General features: G+C 45.5%; 1 protein-coding gene across 3 annotated transcripts in view; it reads left to right on the forward strand.

Moving 5' to 3' along the window:
* The window catches only part of NUAK1 (NUAK family kinase 1), a 104,534-nt gene that overhangs the window by 66,567 nt on the left and 18,608 nt on the right, over window positions 1–19,359 (forward strand). For all 3 annotated transcript variants that reach the window (XM_074402299.1, XM_003929642.4, XM_074402300.1), the window contains 2 exons: window positions 14,594–14,745; window positions 17,876–17,941. In XM_074402299.1, coding sequence (XP_074258400.1) covers window positions 14,594–14,745; window positions 17,876–17,941 — 218 coding nt within the window. The remainder of the gene's footprint in view (window positions 1–14,593; window positions 14,746–17,875; window positions 17,942–19,359) is intronic.

Below are 19,359 nucleotides of genomic sequence, written 5' to 3' on the forward strand. Positions count from 1 at the left end.
TATCCCCACAGCAAACCCGTGAGGTGGGCAGGCCAGGGATTCCCATTTTGCGGTTGTGGAAAACTGACGCTCTAGATTTAACGACTTGCTGAGTATATTAGTTAGTTAGTGCTGCCATAAGAAAGTACCATAGACTGGTGACTTAGCAACAGAAATGTGTTTTCTCACAATTCTGGAGTGTGGAAGCCTGAGATCAAAGTCAGTTCTTTTTGAGTCTGAGGGAAGGATCTGTTCGAGGCCTCTCTCCTTGGCTTATAGATGGCCGACTTCTAACTATGTCCTCACACCTCTTCCCACTGCATGTGTCTTTGTCCAAATTTCCTCTTCTCATGAGAACACCAGTCATACTGGATTAGGGCCCATGCTAAGGACCTCATTTTAACATATCTCTGTAAAGACCCTGTCTCCAAATAGGGCCACATTCTGAAGTGCTTGGTGTTAGGGCTTCAATGCCTGAGTTTTTTGGGGGTGCAGTGGAGCTCGTCATGCTGGGTGTCACGGCTATGCAGTGACTCTGACATATGGGTCTCCTGGTCTCCTTTGTTTTCTTGCTCTGTCCTGCCTCATCTCTGTTTCTGATCCTGAGTCTCGTCTTGCTGGCTCTGTAGCCCACCTCAGCCTGGCCATTCCTATCCCGCCCCTGCTGCAATCTGAGGGCGTGGCAGGGGCAAGGAGGGTGACAGCAGTGGTGGTGGGACCCAAGTCTAGGAGCACATCTGCCAGTCTCCCTGCCACTTACAGAATGAAAAGGGGAACCTTCTATCTGGAAGCCAGTTGGTTGACAGGCCAATCAAGAGCCTTAGCTTGGTGCAGAAATGCATTAATTGGCTTAAAGAGAAATCAATGCCAAGGCACCGAAGCGGCCATTTGGACACTAGCCAGATGAGTAGACGCTATTAAAGAGCTTGACAATGTCTTCGTCAGCAAAGATCCTTATGATTAAAATAGTCAGATATGCACACACATAGTGACAGCGACAGCAACATGACAACGCCGTGATGTGCCGAACCCTCTATGTTTAGCAAGTCTGTGTTTTCATGAAAGGAAGGCATCATCTTGAGCTGTACTAACCAGTGATATTGAAAGGCTAGTTCTAGAGAAAAAGCGATTTATTCGTGAACAGAAATGCTAATGAAGTGCTTACTATATGCCAGGCGCTATTCTAGGCACTAGGAATTCCCAGGATATTGCAGGGCTTAGTCTCTGCTTCATTGAGGTTTTCATTCAATAACCACTTACTCAAAAGTCATTTAGCTCAAGGCTCAGTCTGAAAGGGGCCGCCTGATCTGTTCACTTTGTTGACTCTCTGTCTCCTCTCCTTGAATGGCAGCTCCAAGGGGGACAGGAGCTTGTTTCATTGGCCCTCTTTTTGGTAGATCATCTGGCCTCACTTGAGCTCAGGAGTTCAAGAGCAGCCTGGGCAATGTGGTGAAACCCCTTCTCTACCAACAATACAAAAAATTATTTTGATGTGGCGGTGTGTGCCTGTGGTCCCAGCTGCTCAGGAGGCTGAGGTGGGAGAATCGCTTGAATCTGGGAGGCAGAGGTTGCTGTGAGCCAAGTTTGTGCCACTGTTGTCCAGCCTGGGTGATAGAGTGAGACCTCATCTCACAAAAATAAATAAAATAGTACTAATAATAGTTAGGAGTTATTGAGTGTTTACCTTGAGTTAGGAGGTGTGCATGTGTTATCTCATTTAATCCTTATATCTGGGAAATAGGAAATATTAAGATCCCTATTTATGCAGCTTTAGGGGCAAAGTCCATTTTCTAAGGTTACCAAATAATGAGTGGTGGATCCGAGGGTTGAACCCAGGCAGTGACACTTGGAACTCGATGCTTCTGGTATGAACCAGGTCACTTGGTGGTCTGCAGAGACCCCTAATTAACATGAAGTATTGTTCTAGACCCTGTGATATGGAGAATTCTGCTTTCATAGAGGTTGCTGTCTTACATATCTGACAGCATTAAGTCGTAGCTTTGTAGTCATTTTGGAAAATATTTCTGCCAGCATCTGAGGAAGAAGGTTGGGGTTCAAATCTGTTAAACTCATAGGTCAAGTGTTTTCTAAACTGCAGAACACTGTGAAAATTTGATTTACATATAATCACAATACCCACAGGCCCATAAAATCTGTGACTTCACTGGAGCTACTCCGCTGTTTGCCAAATCTCAAAAATAATTCCTTTCAAATGTGTCTTTCTTGAAGCAAACCCTGGGGTTAACTCTCCTATTGACCTGTGGGTGAAGGTGATTAACCCTCAAATTTGTCAACTCTGTGTAAATACAAACATAACTGGCTTCTAATGCTAAGTAAATAAAAGAGGATAGATGTACACTTTTCAGTGTGTGATACTACGGAGAGCCTAATCAAGAGAAAAGAAAGAAATCTCTGGCACCGTCTCGGAGAGGGACCCCTGTTTCCAGTCAAAGGAATTCCATTCTCTCAGCAGGGAGATAATTGACAATATGGAAAAAACAGCTGAAAAGGAAGTGCCCACTGGAGCTTTCAACTGGGTTGCCTAGGATGGAAGAGATAAAAACAGTTTTTGCCTGAGATTCTGATTTCAGGACCCAAGTTCAAACATCAAAGGCATGCTGTCTCACCCCCACTTCCCCTTTGAAAGCCTAGGAGACCTGATCTGTAAAACCACTGAGAACAAACATCTTTAGCATCCCATCTGGCAACAGTCCCACATGTAAAATTGAAGAGGTGGGTGGGGGATGGGGGAGATTCAGCCTATGACTTTCCTTTTACACCCTTGGTTTGGTTTCTGGAAATCTGTCCTCCTGGCCATGCGAGATTGCATCTCTTTATGGGCCCTTTGCATTGTGATATGCTGGAACGGGCCAACCCCTTCATCACTTCTCCTATTTCAGGTAAGGGTGATCCTGGTTTTCTAGGACAAAGTAGGAAGCCTCTTTGGCATTTGTTAACTGTGATCTCTCATCCATTGCAAATGTTTTCTCAAACCTGAAAACAAATGAAATAGAGAAACACTTCCTTTGATAAGCATTTGAATCTCATGCCCCCACCCTGTGAGCGTTAAGCCTGCTGCCCACAAGAAGATAAGTTATAATAAGCCTGTATTCTCAAACATTCTCTGAATTCCCACCCTGAAGACACTTTGGATGAGTGTACTATCAGTTAAAAGCTCCTCTCATCTTCCTAGAGACATGGCACCAGGATGTGCTTTTTTGTAAGCTACCTGTGCTTCCTGAGATTTGGATAGGTCTTTCTGGGAGGAGATATCACTCCTGGTGAAAATCACTGCTCTAAAAATCCAGAGAAGCAGAAGAGAAATCAAGAGACGGGGCTCCTCATTATATACTGCGCCCCTCCCCCAAGCCGTCGCCCCTACCCCCAGCTTGTGGCCAGAGCAGTGGGGCTTGTGTAAGACCTTTCTACAAAACCCAGCAGAGGTCCTGGAATCAGAAAATGTTGCTGCTCCATCCTGTACCCCTGGAAAAATCACCTCTTGAGAATGGCAGGACCCTGGTAAACAGCAGTTCTCAAAGGGCAGTCCAGGACCAGCAGCATCAGTATCAGCTGGAGTCTGCCCCAGACCTGCTGAATTGGAAACTCCAGGGGTGGGTTTTAGCACCAGAGGAATCCTGACCCCTCCAGGCAGCTCCGATGCACACCCAGATTTAACAACCCCACTGTACTAGAAAAACTCCTCCTTAGAAGGTTAGAAACAAAACCTCCCAAATAATTGATTCTTATTTACTTAGAAACAAAAGCAGGGCTGTATTTCTAGCATCAGTTATTTGGAAATACCTATAGGCAGTTTATGTTTCTCTTCTCAGACACAACTGTGCTAATCCAGGGTTCTCAGGCAGGAAGATTTGCCGGCAGGTCCTGATTTAGGTTCTTTTGAAGGCAGGGAATGGCTGAATTGATCTAAGATCAGTGGTCCTTAGCATTACCCACTGTTCTCAGTCATTCGTTTGCTTATTTAGCCATTGAATCATTCATGTGTTTCACAATTTATTGAGCACTTTTATTCCAGGTACTGTTCTATTAGCACTTTTGTTTCAGGTACCATTCATTAAAGTAATAGTGAAAACTGCAGTTAACGTTTGCACCAGCCTAATAGTGGGGCACGAATATAATTTGTCATCCATGGAGGATTAGATTTGAATGAGCCAATTGCACTGCCAGTTACTGCTGTGTGACCCTGGGCTAGTGACTAAGCTCTCTGTGGCTCAGTTTCTCTGTCTATAAAATGGGGCCAGTAGCTAGCTACTTTATAGATTAATGTAGGATTAAATGAGCTAATGAATAAAATTGCTAAGCACAGTGCCAGGGCCACACTCAAGAAATGGAATTGATTATTCCTGATGTGATGTCTAGGGATCAGTGAGATGTTCTTTCTGGCCAGAGTAGAAACTTCTGTTGGGAGGTTGGAGAAGAGAAGATTGAGGCCAGCTTGCCTCTCAGCGATTCTGAGTGATGGATGCACATTAAAATCTCATGAGGAGTTTGTAAAAAATGCTGATGCCTGGGTCTCACCCCCAAAGATTCCAGTTTAATTGACCATTCTGAGAAATACAGGCTTAATCCTGCAAAAAAGAGGAAAGGAGCCTGCTCTAGAAACTTGTCTTGGTCTGATCATTTATCATCAGTGAATTCCAGGGAAGAACGTGTGTCTGGCGGCAGTCACCAGTGAGCCGTGAGCGATACCTTTGGGCTTGGGTTTACTTAGTTAGCTGTTGGGTTGCTGCCCTCATCAGAGACTCAGAGCCCCATGAAACAGTTTGTTGTACTTGGCAAAGCAGTGCATTATGCCTGTGTTTACTCTTTTGAACCCATGGCAAATTGTTGAGCATTTTAACACACTCCCTCTGCCGCTAGATTCACGAGTTTCACATGAAGTCCCTGCAGACTGGATCCAAATTGAGGACTCACCCCTATTCGCAACACAGCACTGGAGAGTTCTCTTCACTTGTAATCATGTGAACGAGCTCTTCAGCTGTGAGCCTGTCCAGCCACGTTTCTAATGAGTTTCCTATTAAGTTAGCTATTTGACCTTCAAGTTATTATTTTCATTGTTTTTTTTTTTTTTTTTTTTTTTGATTACACCCAAGTCATTTTTCTAGAGGCTGGAGATCAGAAGCAAAACAACTACACACTAACACTACTCCCAGGCTGTCCTGCCTCTCCCTCCTGGGTTTCCTGGAATTCAATATTTTCTAGTGCCTTAAATAATACTACTTATACTTGACATTAACTTTTAAAGGAAAAGAAAAGCCTCTATTGCCCTTTAGTATGGGGTCTTCCGGAATGAACTGGGATAGCTTTCTTACTTTGCACAGGCAGTCACCAGCATGCATTTGGAAAGGCTCACAGAACACAGAAAGGGGCCTCCGCAATGGGCATGTACAGCAGCGGGGATTTGGATATCGAAAGGGGGATCAGATTAGATGGACTGTAACTTTTAACCTCTGGAATCGGTATTTTTTTTTCAACTTGAGGAATTAGTGCTCCCCACCATGACTTCTGACAGCAGGTGTGGCTGGTAGATATGACTCCGAGATTGACACCCATGCTTGGAACAGTCCTGGGGACCAAAGAATGAAAGAGAGCTAGGCTTGCCTTCACAGCTCAGCCTTAACTTGGGGGCCACTTGAGTCCTTTGAGGTCTTTGAGTGTTCATTCACTGTTTCCACTGTTCTCCCACTTCCAACCCATCACACATATGCCCCAAGGGCACGAATGTAGCCTTGGGTGTGGATTCTGCCAGTGCATACCCATAATTCCGGGTTTGATGTCTTCCTTTGTTTCCCTTTGCTGCTGAGTAGGAACTGCTAACACTTCTGCTTACACTTGCTGCCTGGTGCTGTGATAATACTCAGAATGTGACCTAAGGTAGAGGCTTTGCTTTAGCAGAGGAAGATCCTGTGGGACAGAAAGGCTAAGTAACTTGCCAAGGTCACCCAGCTGGGAAGTGGCTGGAGCCAGAGGTGTGATGACCACGGGCCTGGCCGTTCCACCCTGGTGAGATGGTGAGGGTGAGATGAGCCCCTGAACCAAAGCCCTCTGGCTGGGATTCCAGCAGTGGAAGACTAAGCCTGTCTTCACAGAAGGATTTCTACCTCTATCACTGCCAGAACTGTGAGCATGTTTTTTCAGAAGTTCACGGCATCAAGTACAAGAGCCCTTGCTTCTGCCTGGGGTAGTTGTGAGAGGTTCTGATCGGTTGCCAGGGCTTTCTCACATTCAGGATTGTGTGAATATGCTTTTGTGTGTGTATGTGAGAGAGGGAGTGTGTGTGTGTTGTGTATGACACAAAGGCTGAGACAGAGCAATAGAGGGAATCATCAGGGAGGTTGTGAAGTGTGTGTGTGTGTGTGTGATGTGGAGTGTGTATCATGAGCCTGTGGTGATGGCTGATAGAGCCCATTGCCACCTTAGGGCCCTGCTTGGTTTCTAGAAATGCTCCCCAGGGATGGTTGTGGAAGGAGGGGGGAGCCCAGTGGCTCGTCCAGCGTGGTGTTGTCAAGTCTCCTCTCCCACACAACTCCTCTCTCTATCCTGGCCACATCCCCTGCCTTCCCAGGATGAGATATTGGGTCCCCAATGTCACTATTAATGCTAGCAGGTACGGATGTGTCTTGGCAAGGCTTCTGCATACCCACTTGTGCAGGTGGCTTTACACTTTCTTATCCATTTCTCCTGCCTTCCGTGGAGTCCACTGCTGGCAATGGGTGTCCTCGTTGGCTATGGTTCTCTTCGAGCATGCCAACCAACACCCAAAAAGAATTTTGGTTCAAGAAAAGACAGTGAGTGAACCAAAAAGCCTTTTGTTGTGCAAACCAGGAACCACACTGAATCAACTTGGACCGATTTATTGACAGCCAGGGAGATGCCAGTTTAAATTTCTCATCCTCATTGCCCTGGGATTTCAGATTCAAGAGATCAGAGGACCATTTAGTGAAGCCATGAGCCCACGAGGTATTTGAAATTGAGTTCTAGGGAGGAAAGTTTTGAAGAATGAATCTGTATTGACTAAATGACTCAACTGGTTTATAGACAGTTCTTTCAAAGGAAAGATCAGTTCATTTTTGAAGTGAAAAATAAGCTACTTTCTGTGAGGATTGTACTGACCTTTAATAAAAGAGCACCCTCGAGGAATGGGAAGGTCCTTCAGTCTGAGATTTTGGGAAAGAGACGAAAATGCTGCTGCCCAGGGAGGCAATGCAGCGGAAGGAATGGCAGCACCCTGGATGCCACCTAGGAGATGGAGGTGATAGAAGGCAAAGGTGTGGAGAGAATTCTCATGGGGCTACTCCTAGGCCCCAGGCCTTTTTTATTAAAACTAACAGATGGGCTGGGTACTGGGGCTCACACCTATAATCTCTGCACTTTGGGAGGCCAAGGCAGGTGGATGGCTTGAGTTCAGAAGTTTGAGGCCAGCCTGGGCAACATGGCAAAACCCTGTCTCTACAAAAAAAAAAAAAAAAAAAAAAAAAAAAAAATTGCAAAGATTAGCCAGGAGTGGTGGCACGTGCCTATAGTCCCAGCTACTTGGGAGGCTGAGGCAGGAGGATCACTTAAGCCTGGGAGGCAGAGGTTGCAGTGAGTCAAGATCATGCCACTGCATTCCTGCCTGTGTGACAGAGTAAGATCCTGTCTCAACAAACAAACAAACAAACAAACAAACAAACAAACAACTCAGCAAATGACACTTCCTCCCTGGAGGTTACAGAAAGAAATCTTCCCTTTTTAAAATTGGTCCTCAACCTCTCCACTTTCAAGATCTCTTTCTTCCTAAAGGGCCCGGTGTACTTGGCTCCCATGTGGCCAGTGGAAGCTTAAAATCCCAGGATCTCCTCTCTCTTCAGCGTTTCCCTCAGGCCGGAACACTGTTTTTATAATACACATTTTCTCAAGTTCTACAAGTTGTATTATTAACCTCGAGAGCTGCAGGAGGCAATCGCTGGGAGCTGGGTCATTAGCCTGTTGTGAAAGTCAGATGATCAGAGCACAGAACGGGACTGTCAAACCGAACATCTGATGAAATTCAGGATTAATGTGGAGACGTAGCTGTTGCTATAGCAACCAATCCCTGCTCTCCTTTGAAATGGAAAATAAACGGCAAACAAGAAAAATAATTCCAGTTGGTGTCTGGAAAGAAGGAAGGCCTGCCTGTGGAACAGTCAAAGAAAAAGAGTTCAGGTATTCTAGGATATGTTGAAATAATGGTGAAATCATCTCAAAGGCAAAATCCAAGTCATTATGGGTGGTTCAGTTCCATGCCTGCTTTCTCTAGAAATCTTTTCAGGTCCCTTCTGGCTGACCTTACTGATCTTTCTGTCTGATTGTCCAGGTACTTAAAGTCTCTACCATACAGGTTAGCTCTTGAATTATTTTATGAGTCCTGGTCATTTCCCACTCAAAAGCAACTCCTTAGGGGTAATGACTGTGCCTTCTTTTTGTATTCCCTTTAACTTGTAGCAAAATGCTCAGGTAAATGCCTCAAATAGGCTGATAATAAAGCTATTTCAGAAAAATCAGTGAAGTTGGCTCCATTTAATGAAGGAGAACCTTTATTGCATGTAATGCGAAAAGCAGAAATGGATGATGAAGGAAGGTGGTGGAGAGTCACGGCAAGCACATGCGCTTTTGGGTGGCACCAATTTGCTAGCCAATCTTACTGGGTATCTACCCAACAAAAACGCGTCCAGATATGCATCAAAAGACATGCACAAGGATGTCCACAGCAATACTGTTCATAACAGCCCTAGACTGGAAATAGCCCAAATGCCTATCAGCAGTGGGATAGATAAATAAACTGTGATACATTTGGATCATGGAGTACTCTAGAGCAGTGAGAATGAACAGTCTTTGACTTTGGCTCTCACGTGGCCAGTGGATGCTTTGAGCATGGAGCAATGTAGATTATTCTCACAAACATTATGTTGAATTCATGACAGAAGAAGGTATACTACATGATTCCAGTTTTTAAAACTTCAAAACTCATCTCTGATTTTGGTTCCTATTCCTCCTATTTATAATATTGGTGTATCTGTATATTTGAGGAGATGATTAATAACAGAAAGAGGACTTGGCAGGGCTACTTGCAGGGGGCTAGCAGTGCTGTTTCTTGATGTGAGTGCTAGTGCCTTATTTATTTATTTATTTATTTATTAGAGATGAGGTCTCTCTGTGTTGACCAGCCTGGTCTCAAACTCTTGACCTCAAGCAATCCTCCCATCTCGACGTCTGAAAGTGCTGGGATTGCAGGTGTGAACCACTGTGCTCAGCCCTGGTTCCCTATTTATAAAGCAGGGATAACATGGAACCCTATTGCATAAGATTGTTGTGAGGAATAAATGTCTTAATCCGTGACATGTAGTAACTGTTCAATAAATGTTAACTATACTTATTACAAGCTTTCCGGGGAAGGAGAGATCCCTGTCTGGGAAGTCTCCTGGAAAAATCGAGCCCCGAACAGTTGCATAGGTCCAGGATCCCGGATGCCATCCTGTGTCTTGCTCCTGTCTCTTTATTGTTCTTGGCGATGTTTGGTTGCTTGTCTGACTCACCTGCAGCTCCTTGTGGGCCTTCAGGTCTTGTGTTTTATTCATCACCCTTTTCTTTCTCTCCTCCTATTCCCAGGCCCTGCCAGCTGCTGGTACTTCTGTTTCTGGCCTGTTCCCTTCCTCATGCTGACCCTTCTACCTGACCTGCCTTTCCTTCCCCTCCAAACCAGGAAAAGTCTTCTTTTGGTATCCCCCAATGCCGTCTGCATAGTAGGTGCTTTCTGCTGTGCTAAAATCCAGGCTGTGTACCACATGGCCGTGGCTCCAGTGCTATGGGCTGACTCAGGCTGAGCTAAGTTTCTATTCAGAGATTTAATTTTCCTGGTAGGCCTGGCATGTCAAGGGCCATGGTTTTCCTTACCATTCTGGAGCCACCAGGCTTCTGGGTAAAACTGTCTGGCCAAGAGACACAGGCTTTCATTTTTCAGAAAGGAAACCCTTCCTAACTGGTGGAAAATAAGCTTTTGCTTAGTGACTAATAACATAAACACAGACAAGATTTCTGGGCTTATAAATAACCAGTTGTAAAAGTGCCCAAGGGAAGCAGCCCTTTTTTTGCAAGAAGAATGGCCAAGAGTATTCCTGTCACCGTGAGCATGGGCAAGGGAGCATTGGGCCGAGGATGCGGAAGCTGCTCATTCTTCAGTATTAATTCCCAAGGCCTTGCTGTTATACATTATAAATCCTGGACTATTCTGGAAAAATAACACCCGATCTCTTAGGTCCTTTCCTGCTGGAAAATCCTGTGATTCTGCGGCAGCCACAACATGTTTTAAAGAGTGATGCCAGCAGGGACAGGAAAGTCTTAGGGTTTTGTTTTGCCTGAGCTGCCTAAGTGGCAGATGAAGTCATTATGAGAACAGCATCCATTTGTTGAGCACTGGCAGAGGCACTGTGCTGAGGGTGATAGACCTGTGAGGCTATTACTAGTCTCATTGGTCTGATGAGGAGACCGAGGGTCAGAGGGTTTCATATATATAAGTAGTAATGGAGCGGCTGAGAGCTTGGGGGCAGCAAGCAGTCGGACTGCTGGGCCCAGTGCTGGCTGTGCCTTGTGCTCTCTGTGGTTATGGGAATTATATTCGCCTTGTCCCCAGGTATTCTCATCTGTAAAATGAGGATCCTCATAGTACCAAATCCATATGATGTAATTCATGCAGAATGCTTATTAGCATGGCACCTGCACATAGTAAGCCTATAGCAGATTTCACTGTTATTAAGAAAGGCTTCAAGAAGCTTCATCTGTAACATGCCTGGCTTCCTTGATGAAACACTGATGCTTGAAGTGTGGAAGTCCTGTTTGCTCTCAATTAATTTAAGGTGACAGGGCCTTGACCCTGAGACTTGGGCTGCTCCCTATGGGGAATGAGGGGATGGTGTCCCAGAGCCAAGCCTGGCTGCTTGGACAGTTCTCTGATCAGGTGGCTCATTGGCCCTGCCCAAGAGGGTGAGGGGCCGGTTTTATCCCTTGGATATCATCTCATTCATCTAGTGTTTTCCACGCTGGCTCCATATGAGTTCTTCAGGATGCCAACAGGAGGATTGAAATGGCCCGATAGACTTGCAGAACTCCGAGTTAAGGAAACCAGCCTCTCAGAGGACAATCAAGTATCAACGTTTGACTTGTGTTTGACCATGGAATCCTTTCTTTCTTCAGGATATCCTGCAGAACGATTACTCCATGGAATATGCATTTGGAGCTATTTCTTGACCCCTCCAAATGCAGTCAACAGGGAGGCAAGGGTGAAAGGCTGACCAGCAGTAAGGATGGGGGTAAGGGGTGAAGGGGTGTGCTTGGAAGTGAGACGGGGATAGAGCTGGGATATATTTTACTTTATTTTTATTTATTTATTATTTTGAGATGGAGTCTTGCTCAATTGCCCAGGCTGGAATGCAGTGGTGTGATCTCGGCTCACTGCAACCTCTGCCTCCTGAGTTCAAGCTATTCTCCTCCCTCAGCCTCCCCAGTAACTGAGATTACAGGTGCCCGCCACCACACCTGGCTAATTTTTTGTATTTTTGTTGGAGGTGGGGTTTCACCATGTTGGCCAGTCTGGTAACTTCTGCCCTCATATGATCCACCTGTCTTAGCTTCTCAAAGTGCTGGGATTTCAGACATGAGCCACTGTGCGCAGCCAGACTTGAGATTATTGTAGAGAAAGGATCAGTAGGACTTACTGATGGAAGCTTTTTAGTAAACTATTTGGTGTATTGGACTGTAATTGAACTGAATTGTGTGTATGTCTCCTTGATACCAAGTCAGCCAGTTGGAGAGGGAAGAATCCAGCCACTGAAACAGCCCTCTGTCTGTGTGAGGCTGGCCCACACCTTCCAACAGTCACTGAAGGGTCAGAGGCTTTGGCCTCTTTAATGATGCACCAGACTCTTTGGGGTGTGAGGCTTCTTGTTTATTTACCTGTCAAAGTACTTTCCATCTTCCTACATCTTCCTTTTTAAAATTAGAAAATCCGCTGCCCTCTCTAGGGCCGATTCACTCTTTCATTTTTGGGGCCTGAGCCATGCATCCCGAGGCAGTCGGGATGTTTCCAGTTTGCAGAGTTTATTGTTAATGAAAAGTGCACAACAGGCTGAAATCTCTGGCAGGAGCCAAAGCTGCAGGGTACACCGAGGCCAGCAGATGCTGGAGCAGCAAATTTTATCTGGATATTCTCTCCTCCTCCTCCTCCCTACCCTCCTCCTTCTCCTTTCATTTTATCAGGGAGGTTTGGCTGGACTGGAAGGAGCCAAAAGGGAACTAGGGTGGGGGGATTCTGAGCTTCTAGCAGCCTGTGACAAGGTGTGGGAGGACTGGGGACCCAGGCCTGGGGTAGGTTCCAGGTCAACTCAGTTCTTCACTGGATGTGTGTCTGCCTTGGTACTAGGCTCTGGGATGAAATATTGATAGCAACAATAATCGCTAACGTTCTTTTTTTTTTGAGATGGAGTCTTGCTGTGTCTCCAGGCTGGAGTGCAGTGGCATGATCTTGGCTCACTGCAATCTCCGCCTCCCGGGTTCAAGTGATTCTCCGTCCTCAGCTTCCTAAGTAGCTGGGACTACAGGTGCCCACCACCACGCCCAGCTAATCTTTGTATTTTTAGTAGAGACAGGCTTTCACCATGTTGGCCAGGATGGTCTTGATCTCTTGACCTCATGATCCACCCTGCTTGGCCTCCCAAAATGCTGGGATTACAGGTGTGAGCCACTGCGCCCAGCCCAGCAGTTCTGAGTACTTGCTAATATTATTCATGTTTTATAGTTGACTGAACTGAGGCCCAGAGAGGGCAAGGAACATCCCTAGAATCACACAGCCCTTAAGAGGCATATCCAGGGATCCTACTTAGGAATATCTGACTCCAAAACTATAGTGTTTTTTTTGTTTTGTTTTGTTTTGTTTTTTTAAGTTCTGTCAGTCTAGGAGGAGGACATGGATGTGTAAACCAGGAAATAAACCTACACAGTGTGTGCATGCTATCGAGGCAAGTATTGACTAGCGCAGTAAGAGGGAGAAGTGGGGCGTTGTGCAAACCATGTCTGAGCACAGTCTTGGCTAGTGAATGAGAGTGCTGGGCATAGGGGGCCTGATGGAAATGGGAGAAAAGTAGATGAGATTGAGGTAGGTAGGCAGGGGACCCCCATGGAGGGTATTGGGTACCCTACAAAGCTCTTTGTACCATATCCCTTAGGAGTGATGATGGATTTCAAAATAAATATTGCTTATTTTGTCTTTGCTCAAAGGACAATTTAGGTAAAAGCCCAAAGTATGAAACAGGTGGCAATGGGGTGGCTTTGGACAGCCTGTCATTCATGGCCACTGCTCTTCCTGCCTCATGCATGGGCCCCTGGCCATCTGCCTGGAACCCTGAGTTTGAACGTCACTGCTGGGGAGCATCAGAGTTGGGGAGAGAGAAGCATTTACAAGCATTGGAGAAGACTGTTTCCTTGGTGATGTGGAGGTTGAGTGAGAAGGGGCTGGACCTGGTGGCAGGGAACCCGCTGGAGGTGATAGCAGCAGCAGCAGCCCTGACAGACAGCAGGCTGCGGCATTACAGTTCCCCATCCACGCTGGGACCAGAGCCCTGCGGATTCCAGCTCTTTGGGAGGCCGTCTGGTCTAGTGGTTCTGCACTTGATCTTTGAATCCAAACTGCCTGATTGCAGACTGTGCCAGTTTCTTAACCTCCCTCAGCCTCAGTGTCTTCTTGTTTCAAATGGTAAAATTATAGATATTTCCTTGATCATTTGTTGTTAAGGTTTAAATGAGTCAGTACATGTGAGGTACTTAAAACCTTACACACAAGCTTGGTGCATAGTACTATATTATTATTTAGTATTGATGTTCAAAAATGCATTTGTGTAGTTTGAGTTTACGCATTTAATAAATATTACCTGAGGTCCTACTATGTTACTATGTGCCAAATACTGTCCTGGGTGTTGAGGATATACCAGTGAGTGAAATAGGACAATCTCCTTTTACGTTTGACTGGGGGAGACAGAATAAATACATGGAATGGAGGCGTAGCAGGGCTGAGAAGGGCCCATGTGATCATGCATGACTTGGTGGGCCACATTAGCAGCTGTGGGTTTTGTTTGCCTGCAATGGGAAGATGTAAAGAGATGACAAGATTGAGCACCAATTTTGGGGTCAGAGTGGCTCTCTCAGGGCTGGGTATCTGGTCTATATCCAATGATTAATAAATTATTAGTCATGTTTGTTGTTACCCATTATTCTGTCTACAAGAGAGCAGTTCTGGGAGAGGGTTGTGAGAAATGATCTTGACAAGGGAAGTGGGGTCCTCAGAGAAGAGAACCACATGTCCCTTAGCATGACAAAGGCATGTCCAGGAACAATGGCGTGACACACACCATTGCCCACCTGGTGGGACAGCCTGCCCAGTGCCTCGTGATGCTGAATTGGCTCATTTGTGTTCTGACCAGTCAGTGGGTCCTCTGCGTGGTGACATCTCCATTGTCCTCTCATTCTCTGTAGCATAAGCGAGCTTGTTGGCTAAACAGGGTGTTTGTGTATTGCTGTTTTCCCTCTGCAGTGTTTGAGAACAAAGATAAGATTGTGATCATCATGGAATATGCAAGCAAAGGGGAGCTGTATGATTACATCAGTGAGCGGCGGCGCCTCAGTGAGAGGGAGACCCGGCACTTCTTCCGGCAGATCGTCTCAGCCGTGCACTATTGCCATAAGGTACGGTTGTGCCTGGCCTGCAGCTTTAGGCATAGCTTTTATGGCACTGCATGATGTTTTTCCTATTGTGAAAGTGCTATCTGTTCATGGTAGCGTGTATGGAGAATTTATAAACTTAGAAAGAAGAAAATCACCATCACCCACAATTCTGGAATCCAGGGCTAACCCATTTTTGACATTTTTGCTTGCTTGTTTCCTTTCAGTCTTCTTCCTCCTCCTTCTCACGTTTATTTTTTGTGTCAACTTTTAATTTTGAATAGTTTTAGATTTACAGGGAAATTTCAGAGGTAGTACAGAGAGTTCCTATCTATGCCTCACTCAGTTTACCCTAATATTAACATCTTACATTTCTGTGATATGTTTGTCAAAATGGAGACACCAATGACCTTTTCTGTTCCAGCATCCAATCTACAGTACCACACCGGATTCATTTTTACATCGTTTGTGTCATGCTTTTTTACTTAATATGTTAATCTAAATATTTTTCTGTATTATTAACAATTCTCTGTAATTCTTCATTGGACATTGAAGCTGTTTCTAATTTCTGGTTATTACAAATAGTGATCAGTATCTTTATATATGAATATTTTCCTCTCCTGTGAATAATTTACTTAAGAGAGATTCCAGAAGTGGAATTACTGGGAGAAATGTTCTTGAAACCTCTCTACACCCTGGGTACCTTTTCTTGCATAGGTTACCTACATACACATACATCTTACTGCAGTGCACCTCAACAGGATGTGCTCCGATGATAGCCACGGCCAGGCTCATGCCTATCATCCAAGCTAGTTGGGAGGCTGAGGTGGGAGGATTGCTTGAGCCCAGGAATTCAAGACCAGCCAGGGCGACACAGCAAGATCCATCTTTAAAAAAAATTTCAGGCCGGGCACAGTGGCTCATGCCTGTAATCCCAGCACTTTGGGAGGCTGAGGTGGGCAGATCACCTGAGGTCAGGAGTTAGAAACCAGCCTGCCAACATGGCGAAACCCCGTCTCTACTAAAAATACAAAAATTAGCTGGGTGCAGTGGTGGGCACCTGTAATCCCAGCTATTCAGGAGGCTGAGGCAGGAGAATCACTTGAACCCAGGAAGCAGAGGCTGCAGTGAGCTGAGATCATGCCATTCCACTCTAGCCTGGGTGACAGAGCAAGATTCCATCTCAAAAAAAAAAAAAAAAATTAAAGTATCCAGGCATGAGGTTGCACACCTGTTGTCCCAGCTGTTTTGGAGGCTGAGGCAGGAGGTTCCCTTGAGCACAGCGGTTTAGGGCTGTAGTGAGCTATAGTGCCGCCATGGCTCTCCAGCCTGGGTGACAAAGTGAGCCCCCATCTCCAAAATAATAATAATAATATTATTATTAATAATAATAATAAAGCCACAGTAGAGCCACTCTTGGTTTCTGGAAAAGGAATGAAGTACACAGATAATTATAAGCCATGTTTCAGCCATTATTCTTCCTAATCATTTTGGCCGTGATTTTCATCTCATTCAGACTTTCTCCAGATCTGTCACACCCTGAACAGTCATTTACTTTGAGGATAATGTGACTTGAGTCCAATAGGCCATCCAAAACAGAGTCAACTTCTTCATACAAGTGATTGCAACGTGGAGCCTCCTGGTTTGTTAAATATTGTGTTTCATTGAGAGTGGCTCTGTAAGTAATTAGAAGACAGCTTCTCAAATCTAAAGCCCTTAACCCATGTGAACATTATTTGACCTCTCTTTGTTGACTCAAAAGGTGCTCATGATTTGAATTGTATAATATTTTGTATTTCGTCATCAGGTATCATTGTAAATCACCATAGAGATGGTGTTTTCATTATCTGAAGTGTGTTAACACTTGGATTCTGTATGAATGAGGCTTTATTAGACTCATTCCATCTTATTATGAAAACCAGGAATGCAGCAATGTAAATCAAACTGCTCCTGATACTTAAAACTGAACAGAATCAGGTACCTTGTAGTCCACATCTTCCTTCCAGAAGATTTGGTTTTGTTCATTTCTGCATTCAGAAGCCCTCCTTGTAGGCTTGAATTAGAAAAAGAGTAGTAGAAATACATGTTTTCATCTCTCCCTCTGGGCAGTGCTTTTGGAGATATTAAGAATGGTCAAATGAAAAGGAAAATAAGAAAGAACCAGCTGTAAACGTGCCTGTTGGTTTGCTCAAAAGAGCAGCTTCAATTGTAGATGTCCTTTATGCTGAATGCTGTTCAGAATCATTCAAGGTCCCCGCTACTTGTTCACTCAGCCTGAAACAGCCAGTTCTTTCAGGCCCACTGCCCTTCCCAAGCCCATCCATCCTCTAAAAAGATAATCAGGTCTTAAAAAAGAATTGAGAAGGCTAGAGGTTACTGCTATGTAGACCGACAGCCTATTGGTTGATGACTGCTTTTCATATTTCAGCTGGCTGGCTGCTGGTCATTGAAGTTCAGCCTCCAGCCTTGCCAGAGTTTGCCTGAATGGAAAGGTCAGGCAGGATGGCAGCCACCTGCTTTGGTCAGGCCAGTGGTCACGGTCTCACTGGTCTGCTCTCACACTCCACCTTTCACCCAGCACTGAATCCAGCTGAGTAGAAAGCAGAGTCTTCTCTCCAGGCTGCTTAGGAAACGTCATCCTCAGGACAGATCAGGATGGGTTGAAATAGATTGGCCCATTTGTCTTTCCAGCATTGGGTAGGCAGGCAGGCACACAGACAGACAGGGAAGGCCTGTGAGCCCCACGTTCTGAGTCCCCGGCAGAGAAATCTGCTTTTTCCCTGGGAATCCCGTCCCAGACAGACATTGTTTGCCACTGCCTGGGATTATATTGCTTTCACACAGTGGAATTACATTCCGACAAAGAATCCCCCTGCTGTTTTACAGGCTCTGGGGGAGAACAGATTCCAGTCATTTTTCCCTTAACCACACAGCAAGTGACTAATGCTCTCCTGTCGCTGGTGCTGGTCGGTCACTGGCGGGGGAACGTCAAGACAGGGAGAGCAGCCTGAAGGATGGAGGCGAAGACCACCGGGCTGGCGCATTTCTTTAATCTGTCAGACATTTCCCTTTGCGCACACTCCTCCTTCCTTTTTCTCTCTTGTTCTCATCCCAGCCGCTCCCATTCAGTTCCCTCTTTGTCTTCTCATTTCAGAACGGTGTGGTCCACCGGGACTTGAAGCTGGAAAATATACTGCTCGATGACAACTGCAATATTAAGGTAAAGCTCTTGCCTCGCTGATTGATATGCAGAGCCTGGGCCTTGCAGCCTTGTGGAGGCTTAACCCGCTCCAAGCCGCAGCCTTGGAGCCACTTCCTACCCTGGCAGGCCATGGGGAAGAGTCTCTTTGCTTGAGCTCTAAGTCCAGTTCAAACAATTAAATTCCACAAGCAGTTATTGATCTCCTGTGATAGGCTGAACATTGTTCTTCCTCCCTGGGTGAAATGAGATGACTAGGACACAGTGCCTATCCTCAGGAAGCTCATAGTCTAAAATCATCACCATAGCAATTTCATACGTATTTCATATTTTTGCCTGATATCATGTAAATTCAATCTTTACAACAACTCTACAAGGGGGGCACTGTTATTTACATCATTTCACACATAGGGAAACTGAGGCATAGAAAAACTCAGTAATTTGCCCCAGGTAATCCAGTGGTATGGAGTGGAGTTGAGATTTGAACCCATGTCTGTCTGATTCACCAGCCCAAATTCAAGTCACTTTGCTCGATTTGCTAGCAGGACCCTAAATTATTTTAGAGTTGGAACACTTTTCCTGGCCACTTCTTTGTCATTCTCCACCCTGTCTCTTACTTCTCCCTCTCCACCTTCCCACCCCTGAAACCAGCCATGGCCCTGGGAAGCTGACCGAAATGGGGATGGGGCTTGCTGTTGGGAAATAGCAACTGCTGGAGTTTACTCACACGGAGAGTATTATTGCTGGCTGCTGCTGGAGCTGGAGAAAGCTCTCCTGGCCTACAGGGTTCAAGTGCCTCCCAGGGAGCCCTCTGAATGTCCTTTTGACTATGTCTACAAAATAAGCAAATACAGTTTCAAAATAAACGGAGCTCGCCGCATGGGTTTCATTATGAAATGGCCTTAGGACTCCCAGCACCAGCAGGAGCCCTCCAATTGGCCGCTGGTGACGTTAGTGGCTTATCCCTGGTCCCTGGACAAAGCATGGGAATGGTTTTGTGTTGTTGCTGCTATCAGTGGAGGAGCGTGTGATGAGACTTGTTTCCTTGCTTGGAAGGATGGAGTTGCTCTGGTGTTGGGATTCTGGGTACAGATCATGGTGGCAACCATTAGTCACCATCATCCTTTGAGAGGCCCCTGCAAGCCGTGACCCAGTGACCTCTTGCTCTGGTTGACTATAGTTATATGTAGTTAATAGAATAAGGAGGAAATAGTTGGTCAAAGCAGTTCTGCATAGGAATAGGAAGTGGAATCTCAGGGTCTATTTCTGGCAAAGTGGTTGGATTATTCTAGAAGGGACACTGGTTGTAGAGTAAGGAAATTCTGGGCTGTCTGGCTTACTCGCTTCTTGACACTGGGAAAACCACTTAACCTTGTTTCCTCAACTATAAAATGGGGTAGCAATACTACCCACAGGCCTGCTTAGTGTACTGAATGAGA

This window comes from Saimiri boliviensis, chromosome 7 (genome assembly GCF_048565385.1).
Source record: "Saimiri boliviensis isolate mSaiBol1 chromosome 7, mSaiBol1.pri, whole genome shotgun sequence".
Lineage (NCBI taxonomy): Eukaryota > Metazoa > Chordata > Mammalia > Primates > Cebidae > Saimiri > Saimiri boliviensis.